Genomic DNA, 25,612 nt, shown 5'->3' on the forward strand with positions numbered 1-25,612 from the left:
ATGTCTGGACCGCATTGTTTTGTCATGCAAATGTATTCCCTCTAATGTTTGTTTTAGTAACAAATGTCACCCCGGCCTTCCAGATTGACTTGCCACGTGCACCTTCAGATGAGAAAGCAGACAAATGTGAAGAGAGAAGAAGAATAACTAAAAAGCATGATTGCAGAATTCACCACGCTTTTTTTAAATGTTTTACAGGGGTTCACTTCTTTTTACACTTGTGTGACATGGAAGAATGTTCAAAAGGAAGAGGGGAATGTGGGAATGAAAAGATACAAATATACAGTACTAGAATGCAGACTTGGTCTCCATAGTAGGAGTAGTTACTGAGGAACAAACAAAGAACTGGTGAGGAACTAATGACTAAGGCACATACATTTAGAGTAGTTACTGAGGAACTAATGAGGAGGTAATGACTTGAGTAGTTACTGAGGAACTAGGCATATAGTACATTTAGAGTGGTTACTGAGGAACCAAGCATATACATTTAGAGTAGTTATTGGGAACTAATGAGGAGATAATGACTTGACTAGCTACTGAGGAACAAAGCATATACATTTAGAGTGGTTACTGAGGAACTAAGCATATAGTACATTTAGAGTAGTTGCTGAGGAACAAATGAGGAGATATTGACTTGAGTAGTTACTGAGGAACTAAGCATATATATACACATTTAGAGTAGTTATTGGGGGACGAATGAGGAGATAATGACTTGACTAGTTACTGAGGAACTAAGCATATATATACATTTAGAGTAGTTATTGTGGGACGAATGAGGAGATAATGACTTGACTAGTTACTGAGGAACTAAGGATATACATTTAGAGTAGTTGCTGAGGAACTAATGAGGAGGTAATGACTTGAGTAGTTACTGAGGAACTAAGCATATAGTACATTTAGAGCGGTTACTGACGAACTAAGCATATACATTTAGAGTAGTTATTGGGGAACTAATGAGGAGATAATGACTTGACTAGTTACTGAGGAACTAAGCATGTACCTTTAGGGTGGTTACTGAGGAACTAAGCATATACATTTAGAGTAGTTCCTGAGGAACAAATGAGGATATAATGACTTGAGTAGCTACTGAGGAACTAAGCATATACATTTAGAGTGGTTACTGAGGAACTAAGCATATATGTACATTTAGAGTAGTTATTGGGGGACAAATGAGGAGATAATGACTTAACTAGTTACTGAGGAACTAAGCATTTACATTTAGAGTGGTTACTGATTAACAAATGAGGAGCTAATGAGTAGAGTGGTTGCTGAGGAGGTAATGAGAAGTGGCTAACGAGTCGGTAATGGTAACCCATCAATCATGCACTTGGGCCATTCCGGAAGGAGATGCTAAGCCGAGTGAAGTCAGCACCCAGCATTCCAGTAGCATTCCTAGTAGCATTCCTAGTAGCATTCCAGTAGCATTCCAAAGCTACCATCTCACTATGGAAAAGGCAAATACAACAAAATGCCCTTCTGGTCTTTCTCAGAAGAACATCAACGGCAGGAGGCAAACGAGGCCAAGAAAGTTGATAATTGATTTTCCAGGATGTCATTCATTCCGTCAGTCCTCCCTTCAGGTATGAAGACATAGCGGATGCTAATATGGATAAACGTAGGACACCTTGCACCCCCAAAAAGCAATGGCACGCTGATGCTGTTCTAGTTTTACGTAGCGTGACAAAGAGGCCGCATGAGGCTTTCAAGAATTAGCGCAAGAATGAAAAGTATTTCTAATTACTGAGCAGCATCTGGACCCGAGTGGAGAACGCTTCCTGGAATACCTCCACTTCTAATCTTCTGGTACTCAAATTCACTTTGAGGAAAGCAGGTCACTGTACCTAATGGTCGTGCTGCTGGGTGATCGTGAGCGTTCCTACTTCATCAGATAAGAGCAAATGTCTGTGAGGGCGCGTGGCGTGTCGGAGCTAATGAGTGGAAAATTATTTAATAATTACCTCAATCCCTCCAGATCTCTTTCCTGCACTTCGCTCACCAGCGTGGTGAATTTATGGTCGATATTTGGGTTGTTAACACTCCAAATGATTCCTGCTGGGTGGGCTCTGGAAGCCCCCAAATTCCAAGCCTTAAGCCGGAGCCCAGGCTACAACAAGGAGTGTAAATCTCCACTTCTCATCGGGATGCAAGTCAGCAGCTGCTCTCTTGGCCAATTACGCCTGATTTCTGCTCACAAACCATTCCCTTCAACGCTTGGGAGAAGTATTTTCGTGACGTGGAGTAAGACTCCAAGATCTCTGCCAAGGCTCGGTATCCAAACTGGATCAGCACCAAACGGTACACCTCCTGCACACGGTAAGGTAAGAAGATCCCTACACTTGGTACGACATTTTGGCAGACTACTGTATCTGATGCTCCCAAACATTTTAGTTGTGGACTACATGACCCGCACAGAAAGCCTTTTAGATCTTCCAGACTCTGCACCTATTCCTGCAGTGTTTCCATGGCCTTCCTGCCTTCCGCTCAAACTGGGCCCCAGCCCCGGCTCTCCCTCAGGCATGCCTCAGCTATGATTGGTGGAAGCTCAGCCTTCTGGGTAATGTAGTTCACATACCAACACAGGCTTTGTGATAGCCCCCGGCGATGATGACCATGGGTAGGCCAAGTAAGGATCCACAAGTCACACCAAGAGAAATTTAGTGGCGTACAGGGTTACCATCATGGAACAGCTTTGTGTATCTGGCGAGGAGGACACGGCATCAGGAAGAATGAAGAATCGTTAGCGTTAACAAGCCCCCGCAGTGGTAGAAAATAGTTTCCACCGACTCAAAATCAAGTGAGAAAGACGCCCCAGCCCACTAGACAACATGGACCACTGGTCATCAAGTAAGTTCTAGAAGATATTGATACACAGTCCATCTACGCACAAAGCAAGTTCCTCGGTGTTGGTTCAGACAATACCAATGCACCCATAGCTTGGTTGCAAGGGGAGCGTTGTTGGCCGGTTTGGGCTGGTTTTATTGGAGGGCTTTATCGGTGAAAGAAGGGAATTCCCGTCCACTGCCTCGTGCATTGGAAACGCACAGAAAAGGGAAAGATGTGAGTTCTGGTCTCACATGAGGATTGTGGCCGAGCGGTTTTCTGTTTTGTTTCTGTACTGTTCCGAACGGAACCGTGGCATTTATCCCGAAACACGTACCAGACCAATTATGCCGTACCGTGACACCCCCGGTCTCGTGTGAGTCGTTACATGGCTTGTCGTTACATTCCAAATGATATGACCTCGGGGGCATTACGGGGGCATTACAGGAGCTTTACGGGAGCATTATGGCTGCTAGTGCTGTTTTACCATCAGTAGGACACACTATGCCATCTTTATTGTGTCGCGGAGGAGACAGTGGTGTCATTTTTCCCCTTCTTCCACCAGCCCCTCCCCACGCTCTCATTATTGTTGTTATTGCAATGCCAAAGCACCTCAGCTGTCAACCTTTTCTTTTCGGGATCATTTTCAAAACCCATTATCCGGCGGCATAAAGAAACTGGCTGTAATGACCTAGCTTGCATTGTGCGGCGGCAGGAAGCGCGGAGAAACTAGGTGCTGTGGTTTGAGCCGTGTGGGTATTTACAGGAATATTTCAATACAATGTACGTTGAGATGGTTTGGAGTGTTCTCCAGGCCCAGACTTAGAACATCCAAACACGTTGTACCTAACTACAGATCAAGAACACAACGGAAATGACTTCACACAATTTGGTGATCAATGAAATAAAAGAAATGACTGGGACCCGTTTTGAGCCCCCAAGCCTCAGTTTGGGAAATCCTGCTGCAGATACGAGATTATCTGCCGCAGGATACAATTTCTGTTCACCAAAGCCGTCACGCTGTCCTCCAAATGTGTCTTTACCTACCAGTTTTTTTCTATTTGCTAACCAAAATGGCGTGCACTCAGGCAATCCTAAGTAGCTGCAGTCAGCGTGTCCTGTTGGAGTGACGGAACATTTGTTTGACATGCCCAACGGACAAGATCCTGATGCAGCAGGATGAGTGGCGAAGGCTTGTTTGCTCTCAAACTTTTCTGCAGCCATAATTGTCTCTCGGAGAGAGAGAGAGGTTGGTGTTAGCTCTGCTAGCTTTGAGTAAACACGCCGCAAAAAAAAAAAACTGTTCAAACGCAGCACTTGAAACAGTTTAGTGATATTCCTCAAGGCCAGCTTTTCTCATGTCGGGTGTCAAGTTTGCGTCGCTGGTTGGTGAACGGACATAAGGAATTTGGAAGAGGAAGATTTGATCGGCGGGGTTTTTGTCACAGAAAATACTGTAAGTCTGACACTCTGTATTTCTATGTTGTTTATTGAAACTATTGAAACTGGGGATTCTTTCATATTCATTGATCCACAAGTTTGCCATCTATATTTCTATATGCATTTGAATGGGCATACGACACCGTAAAAACATGAGGCACAAGTCTATGATCCAAAACAGCTGGATCAACGCTATTCACCTTTACAAAGACAATAATTAGCAGTACTTTAGATGTAAAAAATGCTGTTGGGATTGACCGTTGTACAGATCAAAACTGAAAACCACAACACATTGAATGCACCAGCCGGAAGACGGAACAACCCTTGCTAGCAATCATCAACAGAGGGAAAACTCACTAGGGTAAGCTGGAGCCTATCCCAGCTGAACTGGTGGCCAGCCAATCCCAGGGCACATATAGACAAAACACATTCATACCTATGGACAATTTGGAGTGGCCAATGAAGCTAACATGTTTTTGGAATGTGGGGGGGGGGGGGGGGGGGGGAGTGGAGTACCCGGAGAAAACCCACACATGCACAGGGGGAACTCCACCCAGAGATGGCCAAGGGTGGATTCCAGCCAGGTCTTCCCATCTCCTGACAGTGTGGCCTACATGCTACATGCTTCACTATATCCTGGTTTTCTAAATAAATAAATATGAGGTATGTGCCATAATTATCAGTGTCCGTAATAATCATCCCGATATCAGCATAAAAATGTGATATCGGGAACTGATTTTTTTCCCCCAACCATGAAAAGCGATATAAAAATGCTGATACAACACATACGGATGAACAACACAATGTGTGTGTTCATTCCATCAGGAGATATGTTATGTTACACATATCAGTAGCAGCTGATAATGGTATCGGAAATTGAGAGTTAATATCGGCATATCGTTTTTTTGGCAAAAAAGCCAACATCAGACATCATTAATAAATACATTGGCCTTATTTTGTGCTCAATCAATAGTCAAAAATGCATCTTGAAGCGAAAGGTATTTATTCTTGGCTCAGGCTTCAGAAACCGGACGGTTGAGGGTTCAATCCTGAGCGGCATATAAATGGGAATGAATGTTGGGTGGTGGTCAAAGAGGCTGCAGGCATGAACTGGTAGCCATGTTTATGTCAGCTGTGACTACAGTCATAGATAACCACCACAGAGTGGATGGAACGACTGCATTGTGAAGCGTTCCAGGTGCCTTGAACGGCGCCATCAATTCTAACCGATGATTATTATTCAATAGAAATGTAAAGCATTGAGAAGACAGACATTCACACATTGTACACTGCTCATGAGGTTCAGCGACAAGGATGGGACAATAGCCACCACAGGAAGTACACTGTGGAGAAAAGACCAAAACACACTCGTGAAATGATAGTGTTTTTTGGAGCCATTTTTTTTAGTTGAACTACAAATTTATCCGGTGGTACGTTCCAATTGGGAGGTGCATTATCTAAAACCCATCGCGTCTTTTTGGGGTACAAAGTCTTGTGAATGGGGTGGTGTCCTCAAAGGCTATTCTTGGTTCTATGGTTATCATTGCACTTTGCTGTTATCGAAGTTTCCACACTATTTGGTAGATTTATAGGATTTTAGAGGTGGAATGAGGCGGTATACTCAAAATAGTATCCTGCAATAATTACAAATAATTTGACTATTTATTTACATGTTCTTATTTTATGGTTGTAATGACACTTTTTCCACTTTGATATTATTAAAAACACAAACAAGCCAAAGAAAAACCAAAACATACATACATAGTCCCCAGCATTACATCCATATATATGGAGTGTATATGGATGTAAAGTGTTATGTACAATAATGGCAAATAATTAGCATGTTTAACACACACACACACACACACACACACACACACACACACACACACACAAAGATAAGAAAACATGTCTAATGAAAAACTGAATGAACTGAAGTGAATGAACTTGAAGAATGAAGAATAAAAGCACATGTAGTGGCTAACATAGTATGAACATCGCCATAACACCCCCACCCCGGACAAAATAAACTAAGTCTTCCCATGAGAACATTCAAAACTTTAACAAAAGTAAGAAAAAGTAAGACAGGAGTAAGAGCAGTGCGGATGGGTACTGTTGCTATGAACACAAACAACGTGCTGCCTCGCTCGCGTTAATGTTTTTGGCCCGGTTGCCAGGCAACGCAGACGAGGCCACGCCCAGCGATTTAAAGGCACACCGCTTCACACGCCGCTCTCAGTCCGCAGCCAGACGCTCAATTGCGTGGCCACGACGACGACGACGGCGACACGGCCGCGCGGAAAGAGGGATTCCCGGACGTTCGGCGCCTTCTGGTCTTCCCACGAAAAATCATTAAAAATAATAGAATAAACTGAAACACCCACGCGCAGTACGTGGCACGCACGTCCAGCGGAAGCAGAATGTCGTGACACATACTGGAGCGACTTATTATTTTCTTTGCTTTTTTTTTTTCTTTTTCCTGAAAGCAACATAAATTCCTGTGAATGAGGTGCGAACGATACTTTGGAGGACAAACGTGGAGGACTACAACATCAGGACCGAGGAGGACTGACTTTTTGTTGTTGTTTTAGGCAGCCTCCAAATGACGTCGAGATGGCTTTAGGGGGGACGCTGCTGCCATCCATATCCACCTTTACCAGCCCTGCTACCAAGACCAAAGCCATAGCGAGTGCCAACCTGGTGGGTGAAGCCTGCTTCTATGAATACTTCTATGAATACAGTACTGTACCGGTAGAGTACTACTGTGTACGCAGACACACTTGATGCGGCGTGCACATCCCTAGACCAAAAGGGAGTGGGATGACTATACTGTAAGGTCAACGGGGGCGTCCAAACTTTTCATCAATACAGCACAGTTGAATTGGTGTGTGGGTGTTTGTTGGGGGGGTGGGGGGCTTTGACACAAAAGTAATATCTAATCATATAGCTCATTTAAAGTCAATGTGGTTTATTTGCATAGTAGTTTAGCATAGTAAGCTGAGGGCCGATAAAACATAAGCTGTGGGCCAAAACCGACACTTGCGGTGCACTTTGGACACCCCTGATACTTCCTCCATCACAAAAGAAGTCAAAAAAATTCAATATGAAGATTAAAGTGTGGACTACGGGAATTACAGCCCCTTCAGGGCTCAAAAGTATTTGGACAGGTGGCGACTGGCACGTTTCTAAACAAGAGTATTTGCAGGTGGAGTCGTTTAAGGTTCATGCATTATTTGCTGCTAGTCATGCTAGCCTCTACTTTTTAGGAAAGAGTTTGGCATACCAAACCATATAAAGGTGAAATGACAAATAATGAAACACAAAATGAACACTCATATGGAAAAACAACAACAAAATAGTAAGGATCCAAAACATAGCGCATCATATGTCACAGAAATGTATGTACACTTGCTAATGGAAGACAAATTTAGCAGTAGTTTTGGCAGGCAAATGAATGGAATATGAATATAATTTGAAGGCGGGCTATCAGAGCATGCTCAGTGAAGACAAAAATGAAAGAAAAATAATCCTAAATGGTAAATGTCATCTTGCATACTAGTGGAGTATCAAGCGGAGTACCCCAGGGATGAGCTAACTAGCGCTCCTGAACGCTACACACAAAAGGCTGAAAGTTTGGCAAAAACATTCACGCTACCGTGTTGCCTGCGCTATCGTTTTTCTAGTAAACGCACCGCATGGTGGCGCTGTTGATACACCCCTTGAAATTGAAACGACTTGAAATTTCTCACACAGCTCTACCGACACCTGCTGTAACTTTGGAGTGTTTAGCCGTCATTTTGGTGTTCGCTTTAGCGCATGTCTGTAAAAAGTGGGGATGATTCCTTGAAAAACATGGCCGCCTTCAAGCTAATGTGTTTACAGGCATGGGCGGGACTTGGCAATTGGTTGTCCATAAGTCATAGACCAGTTGTGAGGACATCGGTACATGTACAGTACACTAACATGTAGCGCAAGCCTGTCCGCGCTTTACGTACGCATAGGTGCTACACTGACCACATCTTTGCTTCAGGAATAATGATAATAATAATAATAATATTGAGTCCAGTCATATTGACCTTATCCTGAGAGACAGCGGACGTGTCCAGGTCGACAACATTGCTGTATGATTCTCGCCGCTGATGCCTCTGTAAATTTCCTCTAGAGATGGAAGGAGGAGCTGTCCCATCTTAAGAGACTCAGCGTGCCAACCGGGAGCTCCGAGCCAGACCATCCCAGTACCACCAGCACAACAAGCCCCAGCATGTCCAAGAAAGACGCTGAGCCAGACCTGGACTTAGACTATGACTTCATTCTGTCCAATTCCATGCTCCAGCAGCAGCAGCAGCAGCAGGACGAGGCCATGGTGTGTGGGTCTGCCCAAACCCTGCAGCCCCCATCGCCAGGCTCCTTCTCCTCCTCGTACCCCTTACCGTCCCCTCAGGGCTCAGCCGGCGAGTTGCTCTACACCATCCCGGACATTAGCGACGTCTCCCCGTCGGGAGGTTTTGTGGCGGAGCTCATGAGACCCGAACTGGACCCGGCGTACCTTCACCCCACCAGTCTCCATGGCAAATTTGTGGTCAAGACCACAGTGGACCTGGGGGAGTACAGCCTGGGGGTCAACGTCAGCAAAGCCTGCGTTAATCCAGCGGCAGATCCGCCCTCTGCCCGCACCTCGCCGCCATTTACGTGCCACCGGATAAAGCAGGAGACACCCAGTAACTGTACCGTCACGCAGCCCATGGACCTCCACCTAAGCGGGGGGAGGCAGAGGCCAGGCCAGCTGGACCTGCACGGCTTCCCCGGAAGCACGGGGCGGTCAATGACGGGCGGCCGCTTGTCCTCATCCTCGTCCCTCTCACCGGAACACCCTCTGAGCCGCGAACACCAGGTGTTGGGCCACCCTCACGCGCAGATTCCTCTACCTCCCCACGGATACCACCACAGCTCCCCGCAGGGATACTCCGCCTACCCTCAAGCGACCGCCATGCAGCAATACCAAGGTGCGTGCTCACGCAACACGGACATCTGTCGTTTGACATGCTTGTCCATTAGTCAAAGAGAAGACACGCATACACTAACAAAGAGCAGACTGCGGCGAGGCATGTGAAGTCCCTTTAAATATATCCTATACAACATTGTGGGTTGTAATTACAGAGCAACAGGAGCGCTTGAAAGGGATTAAAACCAACATCCCGTGGCCTTGGATACAAAAGCATCTCTTCATCGTAGACTTCAAGAAACCAGACCAGATGTGAAGCTAATTTAACGTATTGTTTTCGTCCTTTTGCACAATACGGACGGCTCTTTCAAACTAAGGGGCTTAGTTTTCCCTCCATTTCGCGCCGGCGTTCTTACGACACCGTCACTGTATTAAACAGGTGCTCTTTTTTTTTTTTTTTACAGACCCCCTCATGGTCTCCAGCGGCGACTGCATGCCGGAAGAACCCAAGCCCAAGCGGGGGCGCCGCTCCTGGCCCAGGAAACGAGTGGCCACGCATACGTGTGACTACGTCGGCTGTGGGAAGACCTACACCAAGAGCTCGCACCTCAAAGCGCACCACCGCACACACACAGGTAACGCACCAAAGGAAGCGCTTCCTACCGCACCTTGACACCTTCAACTGCACGCTCATGTGAGCACGATGTGGGGAAACTGAAACATCTAGCGATTGCGTCACATCGAAGCTACACATCGTGATGAAAACTAAGAAATCCATATTTCTAGAGGTATGCTTTTCATTGGAAAAGAAGAAAGATACATCATGTAAGGCGAGATATCATGTCCTCAAACATATGGGGAGCGTACCCCCATATGCCCTTATAAATAAGTGGCAGGACCCGCCAGACCATGAAAAAAAAAAGTGTGGCTTATAATCTGGAAAATATGGAAATCAACATTTCAGCTTTTCATTTTTTGCTGGGCCAATAAACAAGCTGTGGGCTCCAAAATGGCCCCCAGGCCGCACCTTGGACACCCCTGGAAAAGTCTGCCATATCAACATCAGGATACATGTACTGTATGTGGGTACCATTGTGGGTACTATTCCACTATCCGTTCAGCTCAGTGTGACGAATATAGACATCTTTTGTTCACTCTGGTCTTTTCAACCATTGATCCCCAACCGGTGTTACGTGTACCCGGGTGGTACATGAGCAAATTGCAGGGGGTACAGCTAGCTTCCCAGCTGTGCCAGAATCAGGATGGTTGTGTTACATTCTGCTCCCGGAGAATTATCAACACCAAATGTAATCTTACATGCTAAAATGGAGACTTTATGTACTGCAACAGAGCCGATGTTGCTCATGCTGGCCAGCAGCATTTAACGTGCATGCAGAGCTAGATGAAGCAGCTGGAGGCCAAGCGCTCACGTTGCCGCGAATGCAGTTGCTACCATCTTGTGGTGTTCATGAAAAGTACACCAGGAGGTTGCCTGCAGCCACAGCCAATTAAATTCAATGTTTAAGACATCGTTCTAATAAGAGAAATAGAGCACTTACGCTACATTTAGAGATGCTAACATGAAAAGTATTTCACCACAAGTTTTTTCAATTATTTCCAAGATTTTTCCAGCATTTTTCTGCTGGAAAATGTACAGGAAACTGGAAATGTTCACTTGACTTGAGATGATACACTTTGGTTCTGTAGCAGCCAAGTGAAAGGAACTTCTAGGAACACCGTGATTTTTGCATTTTACCCCCTAAAAGCTAACTTTTAAAAAGAGAACTCAAGTGCTTTTCAAACATTTGACACACCCCGAGGACCCATGGCCTATGTGCACCGCATGCTATGAAAAAGGAACCTGGTTATGGGGGGTGTGGGGGATGGGAGGAGGGCAGGTTGCTACTGAGCCTTACCCAAACATAAACCCCGCAGCAGCTCCATTAGATCTAGCTGGGCCTTTTTAGCTACACAACAGGAAGGACTTTTTCTGGAGTCAAAGGTCACGGCTAACTCCATTTATGTGCATTGTCTTTCCGAAAACAAGGAGAGAAGCCTTACCACTGCGACTGGGAGGGCTGCGGGTGGAAGTTTGCCCGTTCCGACGAGCTGACGCGCCACTACAGGAAGCACACGGGCCACCGACCCTTCCAATGCCAGAAATGTGACCGGGCCTTCTCCAGGTCGGACCACCTGGCCCTGCACATGAAGAGACACTTGTGAGGACCGGATGACGACGACCAAGGACGGCTGCAGAACTAATTCAGCAGGACTTGCCTTGGGATACGCCAACAAGACGCGCTGTGGTGTTCATGGCTTAAAAGAGCGACTGTCAAGACGAGACCTGTCTGGGTTGTACAAGGGAGCAAAACTGGAAGTCCTTTTATTTATGTGACAAAAACCTGAGGACCATGTGCCAGAGACTCTTGGAACTGGAATCTGGTTCTTCTTGACGTGGAAAAACCAGCATTAAGAGAAATCATCTCCAGAGGCCTTCTACCTGCAGCAACACGCCCTGACACATCCAACACTGTATGGAAGCATATCATATATATTTATATATAGTCACATTTCACCTGCCACTCCATTGACCTCAGCTACAATGGTCGACCATTCATACCCAATGGTGCTCAAAGCGCTTCCAAAAAAAAGGTACCAAAGATGGACAAAAACAGGAAGTAGTGACAAAGTGCCATGAGATTCCAAAAATAATCAGGTTATGACTTTCACTTTCCAGCGGTGATGGCAATCTTGAGATGCACTGCAGTTGCAGAGTGCAATAATTTATATGGAAAAACATTCATATTTTTCTAATGAAATGAGTGACTCTGAACAAAAAAAAAGTTGTGTTTTTGTGTTCAAGCCAAATAATGTAATATAATCCTGATCCTTGTACATTTGTAGATAAGAATCCTTTGTTATTATGGTTTTGTATTTTACAGTACAATAAAATGTATTTCAGATAATGGAACAGTGGTCCCTTGTGTTGGTCTGCCATATTGAGGATGCCCACCGGGGTACGTTGTCGCCATTTAAGCCACTTTTAAATACGCCCTGTCTGACTTAAGGATCAAATTGTTACATACTGCTGTTTTCCAAAGATGCATTCATGTGCATATTAAAAGTTGGCCCGGGAAGGTCTGCTGGGTTTGTTGTGGTCGCCTTACGATCATCCATCAATGAACACTAGCAAATGACAAACAGACAATATACATTTCACTCAATAAATAATACTTCATCATTTGAAACTTTAATAAACATTAGACGCATCAAATAAAGGAATATAGAATTTAAACCATAGAATAAAGTTTTTCACGAATGATTTAAAGTGGACCTAATATGCTCATTATCCCACCCTTTGTATTGAGTGGTGGTCTACAAAGCAGCCACAAACAAGAACCCTACACAAAGCCTTTTAGATCTTCCAGAACATGCACCTACATTTCACCTGTATTTTATTTCATTCGTACTTCCCGCCAAAACGCTGTTTTCATTTATTCCACCCACAGCCCGCCTCCGGGGACGCCCACTCCGCTGTGATTGGTCACACGCACGTCCAAAGCGCTTCCTAACTGTGAACCATATGTGACGTCACAAAGTGGCACCACCCATCCCAAAGTTCTTTCAGGGCTCACTTCCAAATGTTCAAAAGTCATGATCTGATCCTTTGGTATGGTTTAACTCCACAATACAATATTCTATAACTACAGTTAGAAAAGCCAATACATTTCCCCATACTAATTCATAATTTAATGAGCTGCTTATTTAGTTCTATGTGTAATTATGGCCTCTAAAAAGAACCATAGTCAGAAATATCCCATAACAAGTCCCAAGACAGAAAATGAAACCAGTAAAACCAGTAAATATTGACCTCACTCACCTCAGGGCTGCTGGGGACGTCCACCTTATGGTCTATGCCGCCCTCTAGCGGTCCTCTCAGGAAGCGCAGCGCCCTAGATATTCAACAGCAGCTGGCGGTCGGCAATACAATCAATACAGCAGTGCTTGATTGCAAGAATAGGAAAATATGAAATAGGCGTCAGAACACATATTGCATTTATTGAAGGTTGAATGGAAGCCTACCGTGAGCGTAAGCCACCGACATGGTTACCCATGAAGGATGTACAATGGGGAGAAAGCTATTACTAATGCACTTTTAGTTCTCAAACTTAGAAAAACAGTCAAAATAAGACATATGTGTAAAAACAATGATTGAAAAAAATTATAATAATTATTATAGTGAAATTATTACTGGAGTATGGCGAGGGGGGGTAGATGTGTAAATATGATGATACCGTGGATGTATCTCCGATGACAGAAATCAAACGTAGAAATAAATCTCTATCAAGTGGTAGCCGGGGTTGAAATCAGTCGTCATCGAAATTCTGCTGTAAAAGGAAGTTGGCCGCCAAGTTCTCGTTCTTCTCACAAGCAAAGTAGGCTTGTATAACGAGCCCCTCCGGAAATCCTAAGGCTTTTAGCTGCAAGACACGGGACACGCTAGCTAGCCACACACGCCTTTCTCAGGGCAACGAGTCGGTTACTCCTCACCCTCTCGATGGCTTCCTTCTCCTGCGGGGTGACCTGGATGTAGCTCATGTTGGCGCCGCCTTGAGAGTCACCCGGCGCCCCGGCGGTGCCCCCGCCCATCGGCGACGACGACTCTGGAAGGGGCTCGTTCAGCATCTGTATGAAGTGCTCTTGATTGTTGCTGATTTCCTGTGTGGAGAGAGAAGCCTTAGCCGTACAAGGGCCCCCTAGATTTGAGTAGCCCCCCTACACGTCAGTGACAATTTTATTTGATCATAACCTCTCAAGGAACCGCTTGTGTCGCTGTACAGATCGGTCAAACATGATTCAGCATTGTCTAAATACTGGCTGGGGGCTGTCTAATAACCAAAATATAAGAAAAATGCCCCATCCCAAGTTGAACACTAATTGAACTTTAAGGACGGATACATTCTGCTTCAATTATTTCACATGGGAGAAATTCTAGAACAGATGGTGTGGATTTGTTCTAATCCACGTTTACCTATACCTACCTGCAGAAGCTCCGGGTTTTCCCTGCCAATCTCCTGCAGCAGAGCCGGAAGCAGTGCAGCGTTCTGCTGAATCAACTGCCGCATCATGTAGAACTGCGGCTGATTCCTTAGGAAACTCAGCGGATTACCTGAGAGCATGAGCGGATTCAATAGGCGATACAAAGGAACGTTTCCTACATGACCACATGTGCGAGGGTCCTCTTACCTGCACCCTCTGGAGCACCGGTGCTGGGGAGGTTGCTTAAATCACCCGTAGGTCCACTTGGAGCGCCACCCAGGGCGGACAATGCGGCATCAGAGCCTCTGGCTCGGACCTGCTCCCTACTTGGGATGCCCTGATGGAACGTTCACACAAATGTTTGAATCCATGGTGTGCAAGACTTCTTGTACAGTAGCTCGCATTTCAAGAACCATTTTTGTTATAGTACGGATTCTCAGCGTTGTGCAGGCAGGGCCAGCAAAGCCTCCTCTGCTGGCCTAAAGACCACGAGAAACACTGACCTCCATTCAAATGTAATCTTTGCATTTGTTCATGAACATGTCTAGTCTATTATGGTCTTTTCCTAGTGTGTGTTTTGGCTGCACTGCTCTCTGTATACAGCATTACCAGGTCCATCTTACCTACTCATGGTCTTCAGAACCAGGACCTCTGACAGACATCTGTCACCACTATTTAGCTAGCAGGGCAACAATAACGTTAGCATTCCCCCAGGGCGAAACTGTTGAACATGCCAAGTTATGGCCACCATGTCTCAGGGAGGAGAAAAACTTGGACGTTTTTGTCATGTTATTGAATATTGATTCTGAACTGTGTTGCAATTGGTGGAGCACCAAACTGACAGGAAGCAGCTACCAAGGTGGATGTTATGTAATGCTCCAAGTTGGAAGCAGAAACGTAGGTCAGAGAGATTGTTTCTTCACCTCAGACGTGGCAGTACCCACCCCAGATACACCAAAAGCCTCAGTTGATGCCACACCATGGAATATTGCATTTTGTATATTATTGATGGTTTGTACAATTGCCACAGCTCCAAGAGTGATCATCATGGAGGAGTGGAAAAGGATTCCAGTAGCAACCGGTGCAGCTCTGGTGAGTTTTGAGTATGAAGGCGGTGCGAGTGGATGTTTATGTTCCTTACCGAGAGCAGGTACTCCACGGCTCTGTCTGGGTTGTTGAAGCTGGCTCTCAGAGCCGCCACCACCTGCTCCCTCTCATAGCCCATGAGCATCATCTCGGTCACCATGGCGTCGTACGATGGGCCTGTCACTACGAGAGGACTTCAGCAGTCAATTCGAGCGAAAGGTACGGCAGTAACCGGAAGCAACGCTGCCTTACCAAGAGTCGAACCTGCCTCATCGACGAAGGTGGACGAAGCCGCCGAGCTCCTGCAGGAGGCAAAGAGACGCATGAGTGGTGCCACAAGTCAAATCAAGACACAGGAACTATCACGCGGTTACCCGCCAGTGGGGGGAGGTGGGTTGGCAGCGGCAGGCCGCCTCGCTTCTGGCTGGCCATCCGCGGGGGCACGCTCTGTGGGCGTCTGCGAAGCGGACGATGTCGTCGGAGGGGCCGCCGTGCTGGGTGCCGATGCAGGCGGGGCAGCTGAGGCCTTTTTAGGCTACAAGTTCATCATTAGGACACAACTAAAATCACCTCTGAAAATGCAATCATCACCAAATAACCAGCAATAATCTATGATATGATAATCGTCAATCATATCAATTTACAATTAGATCTTACTGAAAGAGAAAAAGCCACAAACCTTGGTCACCATGACGACAACAAAGTTCTTCTCATCAATTTTGTACTCTTTGAGCGTGGAGTCATCGCTGAGGATTTTACCTGCGGACAAAAGTGAAGATCATTTCACGTTGTTCTGCTGTGACTGCCACAATAAAGGCTCAAATTGCATTATTATTGGTTTTATTATTAAATGAACCAATTCTAAAATACCAATAGATAAATAACAACATAATAAACAAAGCACGCATCTACAGAGCAAGGGTGTCCAAAGAGCTGCCCGAGTGCCATCTGCAGCCCATAACTTGTTTTTCTGGAGAGTCTGGCTACCTACCACTGGCCAAAAACACATCAAAAATTATTGTGAAATTAAAACGGGACAACATTTCTCATTCTGAGAAAATATGTCTAGTGGCCCCGAGGCCTGGGACAATAACAAATAATCACATAAACACAGTTGCAGCCTCGGTATATTGCAATATATCTGTTTTCCTCTTCTCTTGCCTCCGAACAGGCAGGAAGAGAGTTCACTCTGTGCATTGCTTTCACCACCTTGGTACCCACGTTCCATGGAACAATGTAATGTAAGACCGTTCCTATCCCAGCTGTCTTCGGGCGAGAGGCGGGGTACACCCTGGACCAGTCGCCAGCCAATCACAGGGCACATATAGACAAACAACCATTCACACTAACATTCATACCTATGGACAATTTGGAGTCGCCAATTAACCTAGCATGTTTTTGGAATGTGGGAGGAAACTGGAGTACCCGGAGAAAACCCACGCATGCACGGGTCTCCTAGCTGTGAGTTCTGCGCGCTAACCACTCGACCGCCGTGCAGCCTAATGTAAGACCAATAGACATTAAATAATACAATAAAAGAAAAACAAAATAGTCCATAAAATACCAGCATAGATTAGTTTCTGCCCGGCAACTGGAAAATTGTCCTGCCCCTTCTCTTGCTCGATCCGCTCTTTTAATGTCGTCACCTGTGAGGGAAACATGACAGCAACATGAATTGATCTTTAGCCAATATTGCAACAAAAGTAACATCAAAAGAAAACATTAGCTAAACGCTTTTTGATGTTTACTCATGTTTTCAGCTGCCTGAGAGGAGCCAACTATTGGAAGAACATGGACAAGGGTAAAGACAAGGCAAAATCGGAGGGCGGAGTCAGTGGTCCTCAGGTTACGGCATTTTGTAATTCCGATCACTATCCAATAAATGAATTTAAAAATGTCATTTGGTCTGTAAGACACGACTTTCTTGACTATTACAGCATGTGCTGCACGCCGCTACATGGAATGATTAGAATGGCTTTTTTAATTAACTTTGCTCTTTATTCCCAAGTCCAAAGTGGAAGGTCGGCTCTTCTGGTCGAAATACGCCCAAGTAAAGAGAAACCATTACCATGGAAGTTCAAATGAACACCGTTAGAAGCTCCCTAGAGAAGAGAAACTATCAGCTCCTATGAAAGCCATTATGGTTATTATCACTGAGATGGAAGGGGAGCCAATCTCCCAGTGACTTTGGTGTTCATTTGGGTCAAACCATCCAACTTGCACCAACACTCCTTAAAAGGGTCTCGGACCCAAGACCACCTGGTGTGGCATTCAAGGCCCATGAGTACCTACAGTAAACGTAGCACGAATGAGGTCCAAAGTATACTTGGTCATAAAGTATTAAAACGGCCAGAGAGCCGCCCTGTTTGTAGTTACTTGGTCTTGTACAAGTACACGGAGGGCAGACGAGACTGGTAGTTACGAAATAAAGTAAATTTATCTGTGAACATCAGCCGGCTATGGCGAAATATTAATATTAGTTTTCAGTCCGTACCGTCAACCATTGCAAACAGACACAAATATCGAGTACTGTAACATTTAAGACGGATTAACTGTACGCAATTGTTAAACCGGAACAAATGTCCAATTATTTCAGTTAAAATAAATACGTTGTCTAGACTGAAATGCTGTTTTTATTGCGTTAGTGCAAACCAACTCCCGTTCCCTCCATGTTTGACTTACCGTCTCCTCTTCGTCTATGTCGATTCTGAACGTCTGCTGCTGCAAAGTTTTCAAAGTAATCTGCATTTTGACGCAGGATTCTATCCACAAATAGGGTTTAAATGGGCTAAATTCAACTTATAGGACCGTGTTTTGGTTTGGCTGGCTCATTACAAACTGTCAGCCGCCATGCCTTGGCGCCACTCTTGTTCTACGCTCGTTTTGAATAAAGTGAGTGAATGCTAGCGCTCCTAGTGGTTAGTGTGACAGACGGGGGTTAACATAATCACGGATTTATAATAATGACGAAATAATTTCCATCACCAGTTAAACCTGTAATGGAATAATATTTTGGCGTTCATTTTTAAAGTAAGAACATTTAACGCGTTGTTTGTGCTTTTTGGATAACTTCCTGTTGCCTTGAATTGCACTCGGACATTTGAACACACGTAGTGAGTGCTCATCTCATCTTTTGACACACTTGTCTTTATAGTGAGAGAATAATTATGACACATTTGTCTTTATATTGTATTCTTTAATTGTTATATACGTCAATTGTGCGTGCAGTCTTGTCTTTAGCGGTCGTTAGAGTGTGACGTCATTCCCGTTATGTTCCGATTTCCGAGGTGCTGCAACGCAGCATGTAGCCCTCTATAGCACACGTACACACACGTACACACAGGTGCTCCAAAAACGGTCTTTTTTGCTTTTTGTGCCTTTCTATCTGACGGTATATTGCGTTCAAGCAACTAAAACTCAATTTTGGCCATCTCTATAGAGAATGGAGACGTGAAAATGATGACATATTTTGTAGCGTTTGCGACGTCTCGCTGTGATGACGTCACACGGAGTGCCAGTTTATTGCTTAAATAACACCACTGGCTTCTGCTTAAATGTTTTCATGTGGACAGTGTCACATTTTTACATTTCCCTCCTCAATGTGGGGACATGCATAAAAGAGTAAATGAATGTGTGAATGGCCACCATTGTTATTTCCAAATAAGACATAGTTGAAGAATATTATGAACATATCCAGTTGAATGCGCTTATACATATTCATCCAGACCTTGCAAGTGTCCCAATTCTTATTTTCAGTAGCGTGTGAGTTGTGGTCTGGACTCAAACATGCAATGGTGGACTGTATGAATCTGTCAATCTTTATATCCCAATCCTCTCAATGTCTCCATCTGGCCGCCCCCCCTTCAGTTCTTCTCTGCTCTGATCTGTTGGCAGACATCCATCACAAATTCTCCATGTGTCCTCCTTTGCCCCTCCTCTCCGGCTATCCCCCCTGCCGTCGGTGCAGTCTCAAGTGCTAAACTGTGAGATTAAAATCTGATCCTCAGCGATCTGGAAATAGCTCAGAGACGTGAGATCATGTCTTGCGTTTCTTGTAGCGTTAGAATGACATCATGACAATACGAACAGGCCACAAACAGCCTGTGCCTGACTTCAGGTGGTCCTGATGATGGAAGTGCAGCATCCTGGGGATGGGTGCCTTCACTGACCATCTTTATGGTGAGTGTTTGGACTGTAAAATTGCAGCATTTGAAAACAATGCACGATACCATAAAAATGAGTCGGTGGTCAGCGCTTCCAAAGCTACGTGGAGCTCCATGCTAACGTATTGAAGGGTAAATGGAAGTGTAGTTCAGTAATGTTTCAACTATACCTAATATGAGCGTACTGCTGGATCCTATTTTCCTAATCTGCATCCCAATTGCCTTTCAATGCTGCAACAGACGTGTTGGAGCCCACGTGAAGCCAAGATTCGCCCAGAAAGGAGTCAAGTTGTGTGGAGGAATATCTTGGCTCGGGTTCCATCCAGCAAGAGCGCAGCTGGCAACATGGCCGACCTCAAGCGTCCACAAACATGTCAACGTTACCTTCCAAAGGACAACTTCAACCCCCACGTCCAAGTTCCTGATAGTCAAGAAGCTCGTGTTGTTGTCACCATGAATAATATCGACCTCACGCTTTGGTTGTGGACGGAGGCTTGGAAGATGAAACCAAAGAAATCGGTCTTGAAAGTCTGGGAGTCGTCCGGGACGGATTTCTTTGCCATTCCAGATGATTTGATCAGTATGTAGTTCTTCCGCCATAGCTGAGTGCATGGTTAGAGTCCTTCAAGCCAAAGGCTGCCAGGGCACCCTGACTTTATGTTCCGGAAAGGAAATCTCATCTCTTCCGTGTCTCCATTATTTTGCTATGCAACAAGACTTTTGTCCCAAGTTCAATCTGACATTTATGTCCTCATGAAATAAAACTCCACAGTATTTTGCTGAAATAAACATTTTGTAAGCTATTTCTGAATCTAAAGGTCGAAGTAGGAAGTAGTATCTAGTTTAATGTTGAAATTTAATACAAATTATTTCCTTCTATTGTCCTACCAGATTTGCTGCTTCAAGACTACCAAGAGCTAAATGCTAACAACAACATGCTAACACTCTGATGCTACTCAAAATATACAGCATATGCCTAACAATTGATATAAATATCAACGCTATACATAATACTACGCTCCAGTAGTCCCAGATGACAAGAAATAGGTCAATATTTCAACTATAGCTATAGCGAGTGTACCGTACTCTAGTAACCAAGTAGGTATCAACAAAAATACTTTAATACTTTTGAATGGATTGAGTAAGGACCTCAAACAATGCACAACAATGAGCCAATTCAAGAAACAATACAAGCAGTTGATGTTTGCTAAATACAAGGATGAAGAGTCTTGAACCAGTCATGATGTGCTATATATATCACTATATTGACACTTACCATGGTACACATTATGTCATTGGATGGTCATATCACCTACTTCGGTACGTGACACAAATAAAAGAAAAAAAGAAAAAAAGAAGAAAAAAAACTATTTTAGGAAAGCAGGAAGTGAACAAATGTAACAGTTACTGATTGTAAAAGTACCAGATGGAGGGGTAGGATTTAATAAGCTTTGCTTCTTCCTACTCCTTTTGGACATGTGGAACTGTGAACTGATTATGTGATGCATTCAATTGTAATCTGATGCATGTTCAAATGAAATAAAACCATTACCATAATATGTATTTACACGTTTTCCTTCTACAATGCAATTTTAGAACGTGCCGCTACTTCAGTGCTACTACCAAGCGCTAAATGCTAACATTAGTGAAAAATACAGAAAGGCGACTGGTCTGGTTTTCCTTACCAAACGTAACACCTGAAAGCCATCCGAACTGCAGCTTCATTGGCTCGTTGAAGCAGAATGCAGGAAAACGACAAGTGACCATTATCTGATAACTTTATTATCAAGTTAAAAAAAGACAATGAATTACAATATTTACAGAATATCCAGAGATAAATGGAATAAAAGTGTAAACAATCATCCTAGGCAACATCACAACCCACCATCAGGTAATCAAGATTTGGACGAGAAGAAAGGCAAGAAGGACAGATGCTAGTGTCCACCTATGGAGCCAAAAAGCACACCTATGTACAAAGTATCCAGTGTGTTGTCAGCAGGGAGTCTACACGTTTGGGGGGGGATTGGTAAGTCACGGACTACTCAAAAGATCACACAACATCTGTTTTTTTTGGGGGGGGGGCTCATTTCGCCGATTGTCACGAGAATAATGATGCAACATCTGCTCAACAATTGTAGGAGCTGCCTTTTAGTGACACCACGAAGGTTGGAGAACGCTACCAGCTGGCTGTGTTAAAAGGAAAGCCAAGCAGCAACCAGGTGGGAATGGCGATGGGATAACTCGAGTAAAACGGGGGCATGGATAGGCGGATAGCTTCCCGATCTTCTGATACAACGACTGGATTAGACAGGAGGCGGATCTTGACAAGAATGGATGTTTGTTCCTATTCCTATATATGATCTTCCTATCCGGAGACAGTTTTCCATTTTAAATGGATTTTTTTACAGCAGGGTACTGGATCGGGAATTCCGAAAAAAACCTAAAATATCATATTTTTGGGAAAAGATGCAAAGACAAAAGAAAAATGGACTTGTGTATTCTTTCTGAAACACCACAGTTCAAACACTTAACAAGGAGTTCTCTGTACAAGACTGCAAACGGAAGTGAGCAGATTTCCCTTTTGGAAAGAGGTCACAGCGGCACAGGCTGGAGAACCAGTTACGGAAAAACGCACCCTGCATCTCCACTCAATGCCATCCAAATGTCCCGATCTGGAATTTTGCACTAAAATCTGATTGCTCTTCTTTTCCTCGTAAGGCTTTAGGGCGTCGGAGCAGCAACTTTCAACGTAATACAATCTACTGGTTTTGGGGGGGGGGGGGGGGGTCAACATGGACTCTTATCTACACCAAGAGAATGACACACAAGCAGACGAAGAAGGGGGGGGGGGGGTCAACAGTTTAAAACGATAGCAGAAACGAGGTGCTCAGTCTAGGTTGCACTTGTCTTTTTATTCGAACTCGGGCTGTCCCATAATTAGCGGTACTGATATCAGAAAAATTGGTTGATATCGGAACCAGTGTTCAATGTTTTCCGATGAATTTTTCCAAAAAAATCAGGAAAACATGTTCATTCCACCACAGGAGATATGTCCTTACACATATCGGCATCGGAAATTGACAGTTGGACAACATCTGCTTTTATTTTGGGGTATAGGGATTTATACAACGGGGGCAGATCATGGAACTACTTCCTTCAAGCCAGGCAGAGCTTTTCTTCCCATTGCACATGCGCCAGAAACCTGAAAAGACCCGTGAAACACAATAAATATATATTACCATTAGCAAATACGGCCTGTCTACTTCACTGATCAAGTATGAGTACAAGTATGTATCAAGAAAAATACTTGAATATGTATTTAGACGTTTTCCTTCTACAATGCAGTTTTTTCAGTGCTACTGCAAAGTGCTAAATGCTAACATTGCTGATTTTCACAACAGTAATGTTAGCATTTACTAATATTACTAATCTTGATAAGATTATTCTGGTTTTGTTCTGAAGAATAAAATGGTCTTAAAAAAAGAGGTGTGGTCTTATATGCCGGTCAATATGTAAATGATAGAAGTTTCTTTTAACACAACCAGGGTATGTTCTCTATGTCTTATCCTCATTAGGGTAAGGGGATGCTGGAGCCTATCCCAGCTGGCGAGAGGCTGGTGGCCGTGTTTACTAGCCACTAGAGGGCAATGTCATTCAGTAAAGAAACACCACCCACTGCTTTTGGGACTTGTGGGTCTTGTACGCACGAAAACAACTGTTGTGGTACTAGCGCCACTAGGGGGACGCAGGAACACCAGTGTTTTTAAAAATACTATTATACTCTTCCAACGATGCGAAATGTGTAACAAGTAATCCAGTAATCAATACACATGTATCCATCCCGAAGTATGCTACCGTTGCGCTGGCCTCCCACGCCACAGCCAATGGCAAGCAAGAGTCGTGCAGCCAGACAGACCGTTGCCATTTTGCTTCATTTGCACCAACCCCGACTAGCATGGCCCTCCTGGTAAAAAGACAAGTGCAACCTTTACCAAGTGTCCTGTCAGTCCAGACCGTGAACCAAACTGTCGTATGCATCCCAAGGCGCACTGCCTAAATGACGACGGACTGGAAACCAACGTCTCAGGGTTAAGGTTTAATCCAAAAATCCACTATTTTTCATCAGGGAAATGACGGAACAACAAAGCAGTACAGTCCAAACACGAAGGGTGTGCCACAGGCGGAAGGCTTATACGTAGTATAATCATATTAAGGGATCTAAAGATAGCAATTTGCTACAAAAACACGGGTGGTCGATTGCCATCAGTTCTACCAATGAGGATTTGCAAACGTAGTCAAACAGATAAGGTGCGAGTCCTACTCCAGGTTTTCAAACTAAAGGCTTCAATGGGAAAAAGATCAGATGTCGCTTCTACATCGGGCCAATCCGAAAATGTTGACATGTTAGCTCATTTTTTTTTATCTTTTCTGATTATGCGTGTGGAAAAGGTGCTTCCAGTCGCTCAGTTCCATCATTTTGGGCAACATTCTCCATAAATAGTTGAATATAGCTTGGATCTTTCACGGTACTTTTGACCAGAATGTCGGTAATAAAAGTTCACTATTGGTTACCAATATATTAAAAATCTGTCCTAGGGGACCGCCCATTTCATTCAGGAGCTCCGCCTTTTTTTGTAAGCAGCACAACCTAATACTTATATATGTAACACCTACAACCTAAGAATGCGGCAACTCAAAACGTTTATTCACTTTTTTTTTTGTTTATTCAACATCCTATTTGGACCTAACTTTCATGTCCCAACAGGGTCCCATAGGGTCCCAACAGGGTCCCCAAGAGGGGCCCGAGGGTCCCAAGAGGGTCCCAATCTGGTCAACCCAGCTGCTGATCCTTTTTGGCGTCAAGCATCTCGTCGTCGTCGTCCTGGCACTGACTGTGCGATGGATCCGAAGGGTTGTGATTCTCTTCCCAATTGGCGGAAAGGTCCAGTCCAGTGTCGATGGAAGTGGAGGAGAGGGACGACAGAGCGGAGGCCTCCATTGTGGAGTTTGTGCTGGTGTCCAGTTGGTTGTTGTTCACCATCCTAGAAGAAAATGAAAAGGCGTTTTAGAAGAGGAAGGAAAAGCACATCTCGAGTCTAACGTACACTTGGATGTTAGGTGGCTCACTTCCAGATATACATCATGATATGTTGATATACAATGATGTCCCCGGGGCGCTTGGCCCCTCCCTGCCCAGAACTGCCCTGACCTGTCCACCTGAGGTCCTAAGGACTCATGTTCAAACCCATCTGTCCAAAACTTGCTTAGAACGTTTCATCCCATTTTTGCTTAGTTTATCATTTTAGCAGCAAAAGTCTTGGATTGGTTGCATTACTTCCTCTTTAGTCAAGTGCCTTGGAATTTTTGGAAAAGCGTTTCAGTTTGGTTTTGACTGCATGGAATAAACAATGAAATGGAAAGAAAGGAAGGCATGTGGCGTTCCTCAGGAGTCTGTTCTGTGTTCCTCTTACATGTCAATTCAGTAGCAATACACCTTTCTATAAATTAGAAAGAATTTTCCTCCATTTGTCCATATATACGTATATAAAAGACGTTTCTTTATATATAGTATTTCAACTTGTGCTCTTGCAATGACAATGACATATGTTCTTTACCACTCATTAGATTACTACATTTTTCGCTTAATATTTAGACTTTATTCTTATAAAAATACTACTGATTTTTTTTAGTTTCCAAGTACAATACAAGTAAACAAAAAACAACAAAACAGCCATGGCCACAAATGGCCCCCCAACTGTCCAGGGGGCCAGGGTATACCCTGCTTCTCGCCCCAAGTCAACTGGGATAGGCTCCAGCATACCCCACAAACTTAATGAGGATGAGCAGCATAGAAAATGGATGGATGGATGGAATAGTGACCTCTGTGTGAAAAGACGCCATGCCACAAAATGAGCTGAGTGCATCACCCGTCACGCCTCAAATGCCTCCTTTTAATATTTCACCCCCGGGATAATAACACCCACTGGGGTGGCAGTAATGACTCGGATTCATCTGTAATTACCACTTGTAATTACCATCTGTAATTAACCATCAGTAATGACCATCTGATTGACCATCTGATTAACCACCTGTAATTACCACCAGTAATTAACCATCAATA

The 25,612-nt window shown here is 44.3% G+C and overlaps 3 protein-coding genes across 5 annotated transcripts in view; 1 reads left to right on the forward strand and 2 right to left on the reverse strand.

Annotated features, from left to right (window-relative positions):
* Positions 1-4,146: 4,146 nt before the first annotated feature.
* klf4 (Kruppel like factor 4) lies at positions 4,147-12,236 on the forward strand. 2 transcript variants are annotated; one of them, XM_058051775.2, is made up of 5 exons: positions 4,147-4,276; positions 6,852-6,960; positions 8,423-9,263; positions 9,667-9,837; positions 11,250-12,236. In XM_058051775.2, the coding sequence occupies exons 2-5, from the start codon at positions 6,874-6,876 to the stop codon at positions 11,423-11,425; spliced, it is 1,275 nt and encodes a 424-aa protein (XP_057907758.2). In that variant the 5' UTR covers positions 4,147-4,276; positions 6,852-6,873; the 3' UTR covers positions 11,426-12,236. The 2 variants fall into 2 exon arrangements, with proteins under 2 accessions (XP_057907758.2, XP_057907748.2); XM_058051765.2 differs by lacking the exon at positions 4,147-4,276 and adding an exon at positions 6,488-6,769 and having other exon boundaries at positions 11,250-12,235.
* A 977-nt stretch (positions 12,237-13,213) lies between these two features.
* Positions 13,214-18,227, reverse strand: rad23b (RAD23 homolog B, nucleotide excision repair protein). Its single transcript, XM_058051788.2, has 10 exons — positions 18,011-18,227; positions 16,893-16,974; positions 16,008-16,087; positions 15,703-15,863; positions 15,581-15,630; positions 15,384-15,511; positions 14,450-14,579; positions 14,245-14,372; positions 13,754-13,921; positions 13,214-13,683 (listed from the first exon to the last, which is right to left on the reverse strand). Exons 1-10 carry the CDS (start codon positions 18,074-18,076, stop codon positions 13,570-13,572), a joined length of 1,107 nt encoding a protein of 368 aa, XP_057907771.2. The 5' UTR covers positions 18,077-18,227; the 3' UTR covers positions 13,214-13,569.
* Positions 18,228-21,255: 3,028 nt separating this feature from the next.
* Positions 21,256-25,612, reverse strand: part of znf462 (zinc finger protein 462) — a 43,646-nt gene continuing 39,289 nt past the window's right edge. Inside the window, exon 13 of one of the 2 annotated variants that reach the window (XM_058051717.2) lies at positions 21,256-24,533. In XM_058051717.2, the coding sequence (XP_057907700.2) occupies positions 24,323-24,533 (211 nt within the window). In that variant the 3' untranslated portion in view covers positions 21,256-24,322. The remainder of the gene's footprint in view (positions 24,534-25,612) is intronic. The other variant, XM_058051755.2, reaches the window with a different exon arrangement.

The sequence above is a fragment of the Doryrhamphus excisus genome, linkage group LG10 (assembly GCF_037039965.1).
Source record: "Doryrhamphus excisus strain RoL-2023G ecotype Guam linkage group LG10, RoL_Dexc_Guam_v1.1, whole genome shotgun sequence".
Taxonomy (NCBI): domain Eukaryota; kingdom Metazoa; phylum Chordata; class Actinopteri; order Syngnathiformes; family Syngnathidae; genus Doryrhamphus; species Doryrhamphus excisus.

Bases quoted from the DNA above. Each gene is read 5' to 3' on its own strand.
- klf4 (XM_058051765.2), top strand. The intron at 9,264-9,666 runs GTGCGTGCTCAC...TTTTTTTTACAG, and splicing joins CGCCATGCAGCAATACCAAG to ACCCCCTCATGGTCTCCAGC. The intron at 9,838-11,249 runs GTAACGCACCAA...TCCGAAAACAAG, and splicing joins GCACCACCGCACACACACAG to GAGAGAAGCCTTACCACTGC.
- rad23b (XM_058051788.2), bottom strand. From the start codon at position 18,076: ATGCAGATTACTTTGAAAACTTTGCAGCAGCAGACGTTCAGAATCGAC. The intron at 15,631-15,702 runs GTAACCGCGTGA...TGCCTCCTGCAG, and splicing joins CCACCTCCCCCCACTGGCGG to GAGCTCGGCGGCTTCGTCCA. The intron at 13,684-13,753 runs GTGAGGAGTAAC...CGTGTCTTGCAG, and splicing joins AGAAGGAAGCCATCGAGAGG to CTAAAAGCCTTAGGATTTCC.